The sequence below is a fragment of the Phoxinus phoxinus genome (assembly GCF_949152265.1).
Source record: "Phoxinus phoxinus genome assembly, chromosome: 10".
Lineage (NCBI taxonomy): Eukaryota > Metazoa > Chordata > Actinopteri > Cypriniformes > Leuciscidae > Phoxinus > Phoxinus phoxinus.
The window spans coordinates 696,799-712,356 of NC_136885.1; the positions used below are offsets into that span (position 1 = coordinate 696,799).

Consider the following 15,558-nt stretch of genomic DNA (forward strand, 5'->3'; position numbering starts at 1 on the left):
TATCCCTTTATTAACCCAATAGCTACTCTAATTGGATGGTATTGTTGGTCATTCTGAATATGAACCTCTGCTCCTGCCATGTTCCTGGTGTTAGGAAACAGTTGTGGTATTGTTCTGACTTGGCTCATCATGTTGCCAGGTATGAGCTGGCTCAGCAGCTCCAGCAGAGCTCCGAGGACATGCAGCCGGCTGCAGTGGACACTGGGACCCAGAGCATGCTGGAGGCGGTGGGAGACGACCAGCAGGGGGCGCTGGGGGAAGATGCCCTGCAGGAGTCAGGTGAGGGCCACACACACTCTTTTCTCCAAGGCTGCCGCTGAAATCGCATTCTTCCCTGCTGTATAGTAGAAGTATGTCCGAATTCACACAAAAGAGTTGGCAAAAGTCTCCTGAAAACCTACTTCTTCCGGTGAGATTCGGAAGTGCGCATGCGATGGACGCTTTACTAGCCCATGAGGCCACAGGATAGGATTTGTGAATGACGCCGATAGGTCACATGATAATGACAACATGGCGAATATAGTACGTCCAGATTATATTAATTCTACACACGTTCATGTATATAGAATGTACTTTTTTTGTGGTTATGAAGTTGTTACTTATTTTCAAGAGAGTTCGTGACTTCGAACGCACCCCAACTATAATATTTTTAATTAGTAATGACACAGACAGCAGCAGGTTTATTAGACTGCTGTCCCTTTAAGACCGAATGCACAGATCCAATACACTGTATTGACACACACACTGTTTTTGTTCACTTAAAACTGAATAAGATCGATGACATTAGATTGGGGAAATCTTGTCCTTCTTTTGATCCTTCTATCTCGACGGCTTATTCGGCAGAGCTTAAGCAATCCGAACCTATTTCTCTCTCCCATCTGCAAGAAACAGCGGGTCAGTTAAAGCCGTCGGCTCCTCTATGGATGCCATCCCTTCATTCCTCTTGAAGCAAGCGGCCTTATCTTTTAAACACCATAAATCGATGTCTGGAAACCTCCATGGTACCAGAAGCTCTGAAACATGCTATAGTTCGGCCGCTGTTAAAGAAACCAAACCTAGACGTACATGTTATGGCCAATTTCAGACCTGTTTCAAATTTGCCTTTTGTTTCTAAGATTTTAGAGAAGATAGTGTTGCAACAGTTGCAGTTTCCTGGACGAAAATAAGGTATTTGAGCTTTTTCAACCGGGTTTAAGAAATCTCACTCGACAGAGACTGCGCTCCTGACGGTTGTGAACGCTGTGTTGATACAGTAGCTGCCGACTCTGGGGTTTCTGCCGTACTTGTCCTGCTAGATCTGAGTGCGGCTTTTGATACTCTAGATCATTCTGTTCTTCTTGCTCGCCTGGAGCATTGGGTGGGTATCAGAGGAGCGGCCCTAGAATGGTTTAATTATTATCTGTCAAATAGGACGTTTAGTGTTAATATTGGGGAATATTGGCCGGAGGCTGCTGGTCTGTCTTGTGGTGTTCCTCAGGGATCCATTTTAGCTCCTTTACATTTTCTCAATCCTTAAATGGTTTGGCCCCTCCTTACCTTTCGGATCTGCTGACAGAACATCTTCCATTCCTTTCACGTTATATATGCTTCCATTAGGGTCTATTTTCAGGAAACATGGGTTTTCTCAAGTTTAATGAATCTGCTGACAGAACATCTTCCAGTTATGTCTCTCTGGTCGTCTAATCAGAGATTACTACGTATTCCCAAATCAAAGTTGAAAAGTAGGGGTGATTTGATTAGATTATATTTGCTCCATCCATGTCTTATTTTAAATCTAGGCTAAAAAACGTATTTATTTGAATTAGCATATAGTCAAGGATGAAATGTGTTGCATTGTGTTTTGTTTGTGTTTTTATTGCCTCTTGTATTGATGTAAAGCACACTGGTCAACTGGTGTTGTGTTTAGTAGTGCTGTAGAAATGAAATTGACAAATTTCAATATTAATTGAAATGGAACATGAGTTTATACTGGATTTAAAAAAAAACATTGAGGTTGTTGCCTCTTCATTTCACAAGACCACAGTGTGCCACTGGTTTGTGTTCATAGTGTACTACATCATAACTTCATTTAGATGGGAAGATGGGATTGATATAAAGCAGCATTAAATAAACAATGAAATATGTATTTATCAACAGAATCGTTTGTGAGTGCGCAGCACGCTTTACCCGAACACATGAGCCAGTTTGAGACACCGGCGCTGCCTCAGCAGACCTTTGAACAGCCAGCTATGACACAAGGTAACACACATTGCACACGCTTCTCGATGTAAATACACTCTTACAGACGTGTGTTTGGGCAGCCAGTACTGTCTGTGATATCTGTCGGAGATAAGTCATGTCTGTAGCAGATTGTCCAGAGATGTCCATTCGTAACTTGATTGTGGCTGTTTTCTTAATTACTAAGAGATAATTTCATAGTAAAAATGATAGAATGTATATGCATGGCAAAGTGGCGGAGCATACAACATGAACATAAAATACAGATACACAAAATGGGGGTGATAAAGGCCAGGCATAAAGACGAAAATCCACTTGGTAGTGAGCGTAAGCATGTGCATGATCATTGGCCAAGGCTAAGGGAGAGAACTGTGCATGTAAATGTGTGCATGGTCCAAGGCGAAGGGATAATATTCACTACATGAGTCAGAAGTCCCAGAGACAACACCTGGCCAGCTTATGCCATAAGACCCTGCAGTCTGACCCATATGCGATACCACACTCTCACTCCTTTAAACTGTGCAAGACACATCGAAAACATCGCATCGAAAAGACATTCTCTTGGCCAGATTCACCCTGAATCCCAGCACGGCAGCAACATGTGAAATCTGCTCAGCAGTGCAGGGAGAGGTTTGTTCCTGGGGCCTGGTGGAGGGATCAGAAGTTTGCCATCATAGACGTCCTTCTAATATGCTCGCTCACAATACTCCAAAAGAACTGTATTCAGTAATGCAGCCAAAGCATCAGCCTCCTTGTCACCTGATCTCTCAAGCAGGATAAAAATAATCCTCCTCAGAGCCGGGAGGATTGTCAGAGCAAGAGGGAAGACTCGAAAGGATGCCTTCAAATGTGCTCTTGCATTGGTGATTGCAATTGAGCCCTGGAAGGTGTAAAAACATCAGAATTTCCCCCATCAAATCAGCACAGTGGCAGCTTCTTTCAATCTCTGACACAGTAGTTTCCTGGTGACAGATGACACTGAAGAGAAAGAATCCCTTGCTGTGATGCAAAGACTGGCTTGTGCCCGGGTGTTAGAAGCCAACAGATCGGAGAGAGATATGAAGACAGAGGGCGAAGATTGAGAGGGAAACGGGAGGTGGGCAGTCTAGAAAAACTGACACCGCAAGATTGTCCTGAACTCTTGCAATACCGCATAATAGATTCTGACCTCTCCGGTAGGAGTGTAGATCTAGCTGAGCTTCGAACACACGCTCCTGTCTGTCAATACAGACTTGCTCCAATTAAATGTTCAAATACAGATGTCCTTCCCATAGGGGAATCTGGAACACGAGATGATGAAAGACCTTCAATAGCAACATTCAAATGAGCATAAGTTGTTGAAACGCCATGAATTTAAGTTTATCCAGTTAAGGCTGATTCTAACTTATTTTGCCTCACGTAATAGTAAAGAAAGTTATACACTGAAATATGATATTTCTGAAATCTCAAAACTCAAAAGTATTTGAATACCAACTAATACTAATCAAACACACCTCAGCAAGCTAATCATGTCATCACATATACTAGAAAATTACAGGTAGGTGAGTTTGATTGAGGTTGGAGTGAAACTCTAGCCCTCCAGGGCTGGATTTGAGGTACCCTGATTTTAAAGTGTGTGCACGCGCTCTGTTGTAGGTTTCACTATAGCTGAGGGATTTACCCAGCAGGCTCATTTCTCTACGGTACAACAGCTTCAGGACTCAAGCACACTGGAGTCACAAGCCTTGACCACCAGCTACCACCCTCCCAACCTACTGAACGTAACACACACTGAGGTACAAACACCCTCCCAACCTACTGAACGTAACACACACTGAGGTACAAACACCCTCCCAACCTACTGAACATAACACACACTGAGGTACAAACACCCTCCCAACCTACTGAACGTAACACACACTGAGGTACAAACACCCTCCCAACCTACTGAACATAACACACACTGAGGTACAAACACCCTCCCAACCTACTGAACGTAACACACACTGAGGTACAAACACCCTCCCAACCTACTGAACGTAACACACACTGAGGTACAAACACCCTCCCAACCTACTGAACATAACACACACTGAGGTACAAACACCCTCCCAACCTACTGAACGTAACACACACTGAGGTACAAACACCCTCCCAACCTACTGAACGTAACACACACTGAGGTACAAACACCCTCCCAACCTACTGAACGTAACACACACTGAGGTACAAACACCCTCCCAACCTACTGAACGTAACACACACTGAGGTACAAACACCCTCCCAACCTACTGAACGTAACACACACTGAGGTACAAACACCCTCCCAACCTACTGAACGTAACACACACTGAGGTACAAACACCCACTTGACCCACTGAACGTATTGTAATGTTGTATTATAAGTGTTATTTTTGTGTTAATTCACGAGCAAGGACCACACCACAACCATGAATGTTGGAAATTGTTTATTGAAGAGAGTTGTGGATGTAGAGAGTTGGGGATGTAGAGAGTTGGGGATGACGAGAGTTGGGGATGTAGAGAGTTGGGGATGTTGAGAGTTGGGGATGTAGATAGTTGGGGATGTAGATAGTTGGGGATGTTGAGAGTTGGGGGGGATGTAGAGAGTTGGGGATGTAGAGAGTTGGGGATGTAGAGAGTTGGGGATGTGGAGAGTTGGGGATGAAGAGAGTTGGGGATGTAGAGAGTTGGGGATGTAGAGATTTGGGGATGTGGAGAGTTGGGGATGAAGAGAGTTGGGGATGTAGAGAGTTGGGGATGAAGAGAGTTGGGGATGAAGAGAGTTGGGGACGAAGATAGTTGGGGATGTAGAGAGTTGGGGACGTAGAGAGTTGGGGATGAAGAGAGTTGGGGATGAAGAGAGTTGGGGACGAAGATAGTTGGGGATGTAGAGAGTTAAGGGTGTAGAGAGTTGGGGATGTTGAGAGTTGGGGATGAAGAGAGTTGGGGACGAAGAGAGTTGGGGATGTAGAGAGTTGGGGACGAAGAGAGTTGGGGATGAAGAGAGTTGGGGACGTAGAGAGTTGGGGATGTAGAGAGTTGGGGATGAAGAGAGTCGGGGACGAAGAGAGTTGGGGATGAAGAGAGTTGGGGACGTAGAGAGTTGGGGACGTAGAGAGTTGGGGATGTAGAGAGTTGGGGATGTAGAGAGTTGGGGATGTAGAGAGTTGGGGATGTAGAGAGTTGGGGATGTAGAGAGTTGGGGATGTAGAGAGTTGGGGATGTAGAGAGTTGGGGATGTAGAGAGTTGGGGATGAAGAGAGTTGGGGATGTAGAGAGTTGGGGATGTAGAGAGTTGGGGATGTAGAGAGTTGGGGATGAAGAGAGTTGGGGATGTAGAGAGTTGGGGATGAAGAGAGTTGGGGATGAAGAGAGTTGGGGATGTAGAGAGTTGGGAATGTAGAGAGTTGGGGATGTAGAGAGTTGGGGATGTAGAGAGTTGGGGATGTAGAGAGTTGGGGATGTAGAGAGTTGGGGATGTAGAGAGTTGGGGATGAAGAGAGTTGGGGACGTAGAGAGTTGGGGACGTAGAGAGTTGGGGACGAAGAGAGTTGGGGACGTAGACAGTTGGGGACGAAGAGAGTTGGGGATGAAGAGAGTTGGGGATGTAGAGAGTTGGGGATGTAGAGAGTTGGGGACGAAGAGAGTTGGGGACGTAGAGAGTTGAGGATGAAGAGAGTTGGGGATGAAGAGAGTTGGGGACGAAGAGAGTTGGGGACGTAGAGAGTTGGGGATGAAGAGAGTTGGGGATGAAGAGAGTTGGGGATGTAGAGAGTTGGGGACGTAGAGAGTTGAGGATGTAGAGAGTTGGGGATGTAGAGAGTTGGGGACGAAGAGAGTTGGGGACGTAGAGAGTTGGGGATGAAGAGAGTTGGGGATGAAGAGAGTTGGGGATGTAGAGAGTTGGGGATGTAGAGAGTTGGGGACGAAGAGAGTTGGGGATGTAGAGAGTTGGGGACGTAGAGAGTTGGGGACGAAGAGAGTTGGGGACGTAGAGAGTTGGGGACGAAGAGAGTTGGGGACGAAGAGAGTTGGGGATGTAGAGAGTTGGGGACGAAGAGAGTTGGGTACGTAGAGAGTTGGGGATGAAGAGAGTTGGGGATGTAGAGAGTTGGGGATGGAGAGAGTTGGGGACGTAGAGAGTTGGGGATGTAGAGAGTTGGGGATGAAGAGAGTTGGGGATGTAGAGAGTTGGGGATGTAGAGAGTTGGGGACGAAGAGAGTTGGGGATGTAGAGAGTTGGGGACGAAGAGAGTTGGGTACGTAGAGAGTTGGGGACGAAGAGAGTTGGGTACGTAGAGAGTTGGGGATGAAGAGAGTTGGGGATGTAGAGAGTTGGGGATGTAGAGAGTTAGGGAGGAAGAGAGTTGGGGACGTAGAGAGTTGGGGATGAAGAGAGTTGGGGATGTAGAGAGTTGAGGATGAAGAGAGTTGGGGACGAAGAGAGTTGGGGATGTAGAGAGTTGGGGACGAAGAGAGTTGGGGACGTAGAGAGTTGGGGATGAAGAGAGTTGGGGATGTAGAGAGTTGAGGATGAAGAGAGTTGGGGACGTAGAGAGTTGAGGATGAAGATAGTTGGGGATGAAGAGAGTTGGGGACGTAGAGAGTTGAGGATGAAGAGAGTTGGGGGGGATGTAGAGAGTTGGGGATGAAGAGAGTTGGGGACGTAGAGAGTTGAGGATGAAGAGAGTTGGGAGGGATGTAGAGAGTTGGGGATGAAGAGAGTTGGGGACGTAGAGAGTTGAGGATGAAGAGAGTTGGGGATGTAGAGAGTTGGGGATGAAGAGAGTTGGGGACGTAGAGAGTTGGGGATGAAGAGAGTTGGGGATGAAGAGTTGCCCGTTGTGATACATGATGTGCGCTGTGTTATAATGCGTTGCTATTGTCGACGGTCATTATAATGAAGGAAATACCACAGAATAGAATCTTGCTTTAAAAAGTGCATAGAGCTGCTTGTTTTATTTGTTGTTTGTTGATTTTCAAATTCAAAACTTGAAGTTGAAATGTTTTCAGTGTGAGCTCAGCATCAGTTCTTTTTGAACACTTTCATCTAATTTTAACAAAACCGTGATTATATTGATAATCACAATAATTTTGGTCACTATAATCTTGATATGAAATTTTCATACCGTCCCATCCCCCGTGTGTGTGTGTGTGTGTGTGTGTAGACAAGTGGTTTATTGCAGGAGGCGAGTCAAGGAGAGCTGCAGCTGTCTATACAGACGCAAGACTTCCAGGATGAGGATGAAATCAACAAGAGAGTTTATCAGTAAGTTCACGTGCATTAAACACTAAAAGACAGCTGCTGTCCTACTCACTTTGAGGAGAAAATGAGTAGTCTTGAAAGCAATGAATATGTGTCATTCAACTTCGGAAACATTAATGAAGATAGTTTTAATATTCGCTTATCATTTTTGTCCATCCATAGAAAGTCTACACTACCAAACGTTCATGTTTCAAAAAGTAGAAAAAGACATCATAAAAGTAATCCATATGAATCGAGCAGTTTACTCCAAGTCTTCTGAAGAGACGCAATCGTCTATATAATGAAGAGAAGCAAGCATGCTTGAGCTTCCGGGTTTACCATCTTTGATAAGCACTATTTGTTTTCGCTGATCAATAATGTGAATAAAAGCCTGAATGAAATCTGTTCATCAAGTGATCATGTCTCTTCAGGAGACTTGTATTGAAGGTATTGGTGTGGAGATCTGGAGAGATAAACGAGAGATTCCATGTGAAGTGTAGGAATAACTCGTGGAATATTGTTACAAGATGTTCCATATTTATGGGCTTTTTATTTATTTATTCTGCACAAATCAAAATGTTTTTTAGAAATGTTTCTAAAAATTACTTGCTATGTGAACACAACAATCATGGACATGATTCGAAAAGGTGAAGTAGTCCTGTAAAAAGTCCGGTCAAAAATGTCCCCTAGTGGAAGCGTTTGTTACTGCAGCCGAACAACATCTTTGTTAAATTTTTTTGATTTATGGCTTTGATTTTCTTGTAGGTTTTAGAGTAAAATGTTATTTTGAAAATGTTTCATAACAATACACATAAAATTCTGTAACTTTTACTTTAGCAATAATCTGCCAAGTGTCGTCTTTGAAAAGAGACCAAACTTCAGTCTGTCGCTCTAAAGCGTTCAAGATTTAACAGTTTAAGTTGGACATGTAATTTTCCGGTCTATGCTCAAAAAGTAAAAATAAATGGATTATAAATACAGCGTAAATATAATTTAGTATTAAAAAAATCGCCTAAAAATACTAAATATTAAATAAAAGACATTATCAAGCTAAAATATAGTACATTCATTTTAAAAACATTTAATTGGTCATTTTTGACCAACACATGAAGAGCACCAGCAACCTGCATATTTCTAATGCAACATTTAGTTGCTAATTGTATTTTTCCTTCTGTAAACAAATCTTTGCTCTTCACTCGTGTCCCGAGATCTACTTAATCCAGCAACCTGCTCATGCGCTTGGTTGAGTCAGTGCAGTGAAGTGTGTTTTGTTTGTCAGGTGCAGTATGTGTGATAAGAGCTTTAAGAAGTCCAGTCACCTGAAGCAACATGTGCGCTCTCACACCGGGGAGAAGCCGTACCGCTGTAACCTGTGCGGGAGGAGCTTCGTGTCCGCCGGAGTGCTCAAATCACACCTGAACACACACACAGGTGGCCTGCACACACACACTCCATCACGCTGTGTTCATGTTCATGTACGCTGTTCTGAAACCTCTCCTTGCTCTCTCAGGAGTGAAGGCTTATAAGTGTGATGTTTGTGACACGTGCTTCACCACTAACGGGAGTCTGAACCGTCACATGATCATCCACCTGAACACCAAGCCCTTCAAGTGCACCGTGTGTGAGGAAAGCTTCCGCACCGTCATCCTGCGCCGGAAACACACCAAACTCCATCATGCTGTGGGTCCCAAAGGTACGGCACACACACACACCAGACTATCGCCATCATAATATAACTTTTTTACAGCTAAAATGAACCACGACTGAACTTACTTAAGCTGGAATATGACGCTGTTTTCTTCTGGAAACAAACATTATTTTCCTGCTATCTCTGTAAAGCTGCTTTGAAACACTCTGTGTTGTAAAGAGCGCTGTATAAATAAAGCTGATTGACTGATGTTAGTTCTGGAGAGTGACGAGGCCGGGGAGGAGGAGGAGGACGGGTCGGATCGCTCCGGGCCGAAGAGGAACCGCGCCGGCATCATCACGCTAACAGAAGAGCAGACCGCAGAGCTAGCCAAGAGAGACCCGCGCGACGAGGCCAGTCTCTCAGAGAAGGTTCTGGCCCAGACGGCTGCCGAACGGGACCGCATCAGTGAGGTCAAAGACAAGTGTGTGGAGCTCAACATAGAGCCCAAGTTCCCAAACCGCTGCCAGTACTGTCCAAAGAGCTTCAAGAAGCCCAGCGACCTGGTCAGGTAACAATCACCTCTGAACATCTGGACGGCTCTGCACATCTCCGTCTGTCTGTATACAGGCAAACCAAACATCATCCAGACACCAGACACCATTTCTGATATGTTTACTAGTGTACTAGTGTGATCAGGACTATAGTTCCTCTCTGTGAGTGAGGAGAGCAGAATACAGTAAACTGAGATATTATACCCCGATATTCTCCACACAGGGACCACCAGTGACATTTATACACATCTGAGAGCAGAAATGATTGACACTGTGAGCTGATCATGTTCTGCTGAAGTGTGTGTCTGTAACTGCTAATGCTCTTTCACACACACACTGAACACATGAAGCATTGCTTGGTCACTGGTTGAGTTAAACTGGTATTATCTAATTGTGTAGTTAAATTTACCAGCTGACAGATATTCAACATAATTCATGTGTGTGTGTGTGTGTGTGTGTGTGTGTGTGTGTGTGTGTGTGTGTGTGAGTGAGACAGTCTAACAGAAGTGTGTGTGTGTGTGTGTGTGTGTGTGTGTGTGTGTGTGTGTGTGTGTGTGTGAGACAGTCTAACAGAATATATCAACCTGTCAGATATCAACTGAGTTCTGCTCATATTTTATCACCATTTTCTGAACTATAGTGAATAAACAGTGATAATGTGAGAATGTTGAAGATGTCTGTGTAAATGTTGACTGTACATCTGTCCTAACAGTAGCCCAGAACACACATTGTTTTTCCTCTTTCAGACACATCCGGATACACACAGGCGAGAAACCGTACAAGTGTGATGAGTGTGGGAAGAGCTTCACGGTGAAGTCCACACTGGACTGTCACGTTAAGACACACTCAGGTGCGTTTAGATCTGTGTTTATATGGCCTGGTGAAGTTGATTATCACTGTTAATTATACTTGCTGTAACTTCAGCATGTAAAACTGGCTGTTCTGCAGACATGAATAATATACTGAAAAAGATCATTGGTGAAGGATTTAAATTTCACAAATAATTACAAACAAACAGCAAGTGTCACATTGAATCCTATGTTGTTGTAATCTGGAGAAATGGCTTGTTTTCTGTCTGATTATTTTAAATAATTTTGTTTGTATTTTTTCTGCCAATATGCTTCTGTTTATGTTTACTGGAACATGATTCTTTAGTGTTTTATGTCCCATATGGTCATGCCATAGTTTTAGTAATTGTAGGCAGATGTATTTATACAACTTTATTTCTTTTCTTTTTCTTACTGTCGACCTACCAGGGACTGCAGATGAAAATGATCCCGTATGGTTAAATCTGGCACATTTACATGATGGACGCAAGTGCTCATGTCAATTAATGTGCATCGTCGTTTTAAAAATAAACATAAACACATTAAATGAAACATGACATTTTGAAGTAGAAGGAATAAAATAGATTTTTCTTGTAAAACACTTCAATAATCTCTGAAAAACAACTTCCGAAATATATATTTTTACAATTTACCAATTCATGTGGTTTGTTGAAGAAAGCTATTTCTTTTCTTAGTGATCTGACATGTGATTTTAGCCTGGTGGATGATAAAACGGAAAAAAAAACGTCTCGGGTTACGACTGTGACCCTAGTTCCCTGAGAAGGGAACGAGACGCTGTGCCGATGATGCTTTGGGAACGAGAATACCCAAACGCCATACTTACAATTGCCTGTTATGAGAAACTGTTGGCAACTAAGTCATAAGCACCTGAGACCCTGGGACAGCATCCAGGTCCAGGCTATAAAACCTTACAAATGTGTGCGGGGAAGACCAGCCCGCCGCATCACACGCCTCCTGTAGGGAAACTCCTGAAATTAAGGCTTTAGAGGCTGCCATACTCCTAGTAGAGTGAGCTCTGACCAACAAGGGTGACGGCTGGCCAGAGGACTCATAAGAAAGAGAAATAGCCTCCACTTTCCACATGCTGATCGTCTGCTTAGAAGCTGGAAGGCCTTTCTTAGGTGATCCAAAACAGATGACCTGCTGGTCTGATTTGGGAGAAACCGAAAGGGCCTGAAGGTTTTCGACTCTTTTAAGGGATGAAATAGCCAGAAAGAAGATGGCCTTGAAGGTCAGAAACTTTTCTGAAACTGATTCGAGGGGCTCAAAGGGAACCACAGATAGGCCCTCTTGGACTATAGCCAGGTCCAGGTGTTGCAACTTGAATAGATCTAATGAAAATAAACAGTCCAGACTGCAGATAATTCAGCACTTAATAAAATAAAGGTTTAAAGGATTTCATTAAAACATAAATGAAGCCAATAGCAAGTTGCTTTCGAGAGAGAGGTCATAAGAAATGTTTTTTCTCTCCTAGGAATGTCCCTAAAATTCCTCACTTTGTTGAGAATGTGGTCCATTTGTACAGTCCTTCTGAGTTCAAAGTACAGTCCTTCATAGTCATTTCAGACTTTCTAAAGGGCATGTGGAGGTATGTAGGCAAACAAAACATAATGTTTGACATAAACCTCAGGCACAAAGTACCACGGAGGAAACGAACAATCAGGGGGTCTCTACCCAATGATGTTTTACCCCCCGGGGCGTGGTAAGCTACTATGGCCCCCGCGTAAACCTTTAGGGTGTATGGGCATAACTAAGAATAAGAAATAAGAAAAGCGGTCTTGCAAGAACTCAAGCACTGTACCAACTCGGCAGTTAACTGGATCCCACTGACGCTGATGACACCAAGAAGCCAGAGCAGCATCTACGCATTTCGTGAACGTGCGGGGTGATGGAGCTAGACCTAATGGATGCACCCGATATTGGTGCCTGATCACCTCCACCAGCTCCTCATATGCTGGGGAAAGAGGTGGCGAATCCTCTTCCCCCTTATTGTCATCTTCAATGCTCAGTACATCTAATTCCTCAGAACTAGAGCACTGAAGCACTGGGCTCTCACCCTGGGTGGAAGAAGCCGCTGGGCAGGCTTCCGACACCGGCGAGAGCGTTGGATCCCTCGGGTAAAGGAAGAGAAAGGGCGGAGCCCGTCTCTAACCCCGCCGAGAGATCCATTTGCAATCCCCAAAAATGCCTTCTCCGTGCTGCCACAGCAGTAGCGGGTCCGGGTCCCTGAGTCACTTTCCTTGAAAAGTGACAGGCGGGAGCGGAGCGTGCGAAGTGGAAGCCTCTCACAATGCTGACAGTCAGCCCCTCGAAGGCTGGCATGGCATGCTCTGTTCCCAAACCCATCACACAAAATTAGTGTGTATCCCCACCAGTTAAATAGGGCGGGCAGGGAGAAGCAGTCAACTTGTAGATATCTTTCGCCATAATGATGTATAGATGCTTGTGACAAGACAACAATAAATAACTTGCTGAGGCACAGAAGCTAAAACTGGTCAGACCGGATGTGCTTTTATCCTTTCCTGGTCGTGACGTCTCCCGCCGTGACGCTCACTCTCGCCATTGGACTAAGTTGACATAACGTGCTTCAGACGCATTCACGCAGGGGCGTTCCCAAAGCGTCATCACCGGCCCAACGCGAGTTCCCTCGAAAGGGAACTAACACTGTGTCCTAACCAGACATGATGCGCTAAGATTCCAGCGACAAGCAGTTAAACGTCTGTCCACACCACACCAGAAGTGACAAAATCAATCAAAAACCACAGGCAATCAAGAGAGCGTGTGGGCGGAGTCTCTCTGCAGGCACACTGCACTCTTAATCAAATCAATCAAAAACCACAGCCAATCAGAAGCGAGTGTGGGCGGAGTCTCTTTGCAGGCGCACTGCACTCTTAAAGGAACACTCCGACTTTTTGGGACTTTAGCCTATTCACCTTATCCCCCAGAGTTAGATAAGTCCATACATACCTTTTTCATCTCCGTGCGTGCTATAAGTCTGTTTGACGCACCCACCGCTAGCCTAGCTTAGCACAAAGACTGGATGTAAATGGTTGCAGCTAGCATACTAATCCAAATAAGTGACAAAATAACGCAAACATTTTCCTATTTACATGTTGTGATTTGTATAGTCACAGAGTGTACAAAAAACAAAGTCACATGAGACACAGACATATTTTAACCGTATAAATACTGGGAACTATATTCTCTGAAGGCGAAGCACTGCTACTTGGGCGGAGTGATAACCGCAGCACCTGAGACGCGCTCTGAACGAACTCTCTGCTCCTCACCACGGCGCGTCTCCGGTGCTGCGGTTATCACTCCGCCCAAGTAGCAGTGCTTCGCCTTCAGAGAATATAGTTCCCATTTACATCCAGTCTTTGTGCTAAGCTAGGCTAGCGGTGGGTGCGTCAAACAGACTTATAGCACGCACGGAGATGAAAAAGGTATGTATGGACTTATCTAACTCTGGGGGATAAGGTGAATAGGCTAAAGTCCCAAAAAGTCGGAGTGTTCCTTTAATCAAATCAGTCAAAGACCACAGCCACGCTCTTCTTTACATTGAACGGCCTTGTTTTCTTGTGTCACAGCATCATGTCTGGTTAGGACACGGTGTTATAACATGCATTAAAGGAAGACCGAGACTACCTACTGTAGATGCCACCCAGAACACCATAGCAACTGCGTAGCAATGTACCACTCAGAAAAGCTTCATAAACACACAGCAATACCCAGAAACCACTCAAACACCATGGCACAAATGTTTTACACAACCAAGCACCACTTAAACGTTCTTCAGAAAATGTACAAATCTGCTCCAGCAACAGCCTTGTTGTATTCCCGCCTCTTTAAAGTCTGATGTGTGTGTGTGTGCAGGGCAGAAGCTGTTCAGCTGTCACATGTGCAACACGTCGTTCTCCACCAAGGGCAGTCTGAAGGTCCACATGCGTTTGCACACCGGCTCCAAACCCTTCAAGTGCCCGTTCTGTGAGCTGCGCTTCCGCACATCTGGCCACCGCAAGACCCACATCCAGGGTCACATCAGGCCCTCGGACCGCAAGGCCAAGCGGAGCGCCGGCGCCGAGAGACCACCGCAGGACCAGTGCGCTCCTCAGGCTCAGGAGGCTCAGACTCTACTGCACACTACTAGCTCAGATCCCAACATCTACATCCCAGCGAACCCAGTGCTCACGGCTCAGTATGAGCCCAGTCTGCTGCAGCAAAGCCTGGTGGGGCAAGCCATCCTGCCTGCTACTGTCTCAGGTACTCATAACTACACAATACACACATGCAAACACTGCCTGCTACTGTCTCAGGTACTCATAACTACACAATACACACATGCAAACACTGCCTGCTACTGTCTCAGGTCCTCATAACTACACAATACACACACGCAAACACTGCCTGCTACTGTCTCAGGTACTCATAACTACACAATACACACATGCAAACACTGCCTGCTACTGTCTCAGGTCCTCATAACTACACAATACACACATGCAAACACTGCCTGCTACTGTCTCAGGTACTCATAACTACACAATACACACATGCAAACACTGCCTGCTACTGTCTCAGGTACTCATAACTACACAATACACACATGCAAACACTGCCTGCTACTGTCTCAGGTACTCATAACTACACAATACACACATGCAAACACTGCCTGCTACTGTCTCAGGTACTCATAACTACACAATACACACATGCAAACACTGCCTGCTACTGTCTCAGGTACTCATAACTACACAATACACACGTGCAAACACTGCCTGCTACTGTCTCAGGTACTCATAACTACACAATACACACGTGCAAACACTGCCTGCTACTGTCTCAGGTACTCATAACTACACAATACACACATGCAAACACTGCCTGCTACTGTCTCAGGTACTCATAACTACACAATACACACATGCAAACACTGCCTGCTACTGTCTCAGGTACTCATAACTACACAATACACACGTGCAGACACTGCCTGCTACTGTCTCAGGTACTCATAACTACACAATACACACGTGCAGACAACGTGGCAGGACATGAAAATGAAAACTGCGT

General features: G+C 44.9%; 1 protein-coding gene across 3 annotated transcripts in view; it reads left to right on the forward strand.

The window, feature by feature from the left end:
- Positions 1-15,558, forward strand: part of znf236 (zinc finger protein 236) — a 78,836-nt gene that overhangs the window by 32,658 nt on the left and 30,620 nt on the right. For all 3 annotated transcript variants that reach the window (XM_079625474.1, XM_079625475.1, XM_079625476.1), the window contains 9 exons: positions 140-279; positions 2,137-2,238; positions 3,853-3,992; positions 7,386-7,486; positions 8,742-8,893; positions 8,973-9,155; positions 9,366-9,660; positions 10,390-10,493; positions 14,365-14,751. In XM_079625474.1, coding sequence (XP_079481600.1) covers positions 140-279; positions 2,137-2,238; positions 3,853-3,992; positions 7,386-7,486; positions 8,742-8,893; positions 8,973-9,155; positions 9,366-9,660; positions 10,390-10,493; positions 14,365-14,751 — 1,604 coding nt within the window. The remainder of the gene's footprint in view (positions 1-139; positions 280-2,136; positions 2,239-3,852; positions 3,993-7,385; positions 7,487-8,741; positions 8,894-8,972; positions 9,156-9,365; positions 9,661-10,389; positions 10,494-14,364; positions 14,752-15,558) is intronic.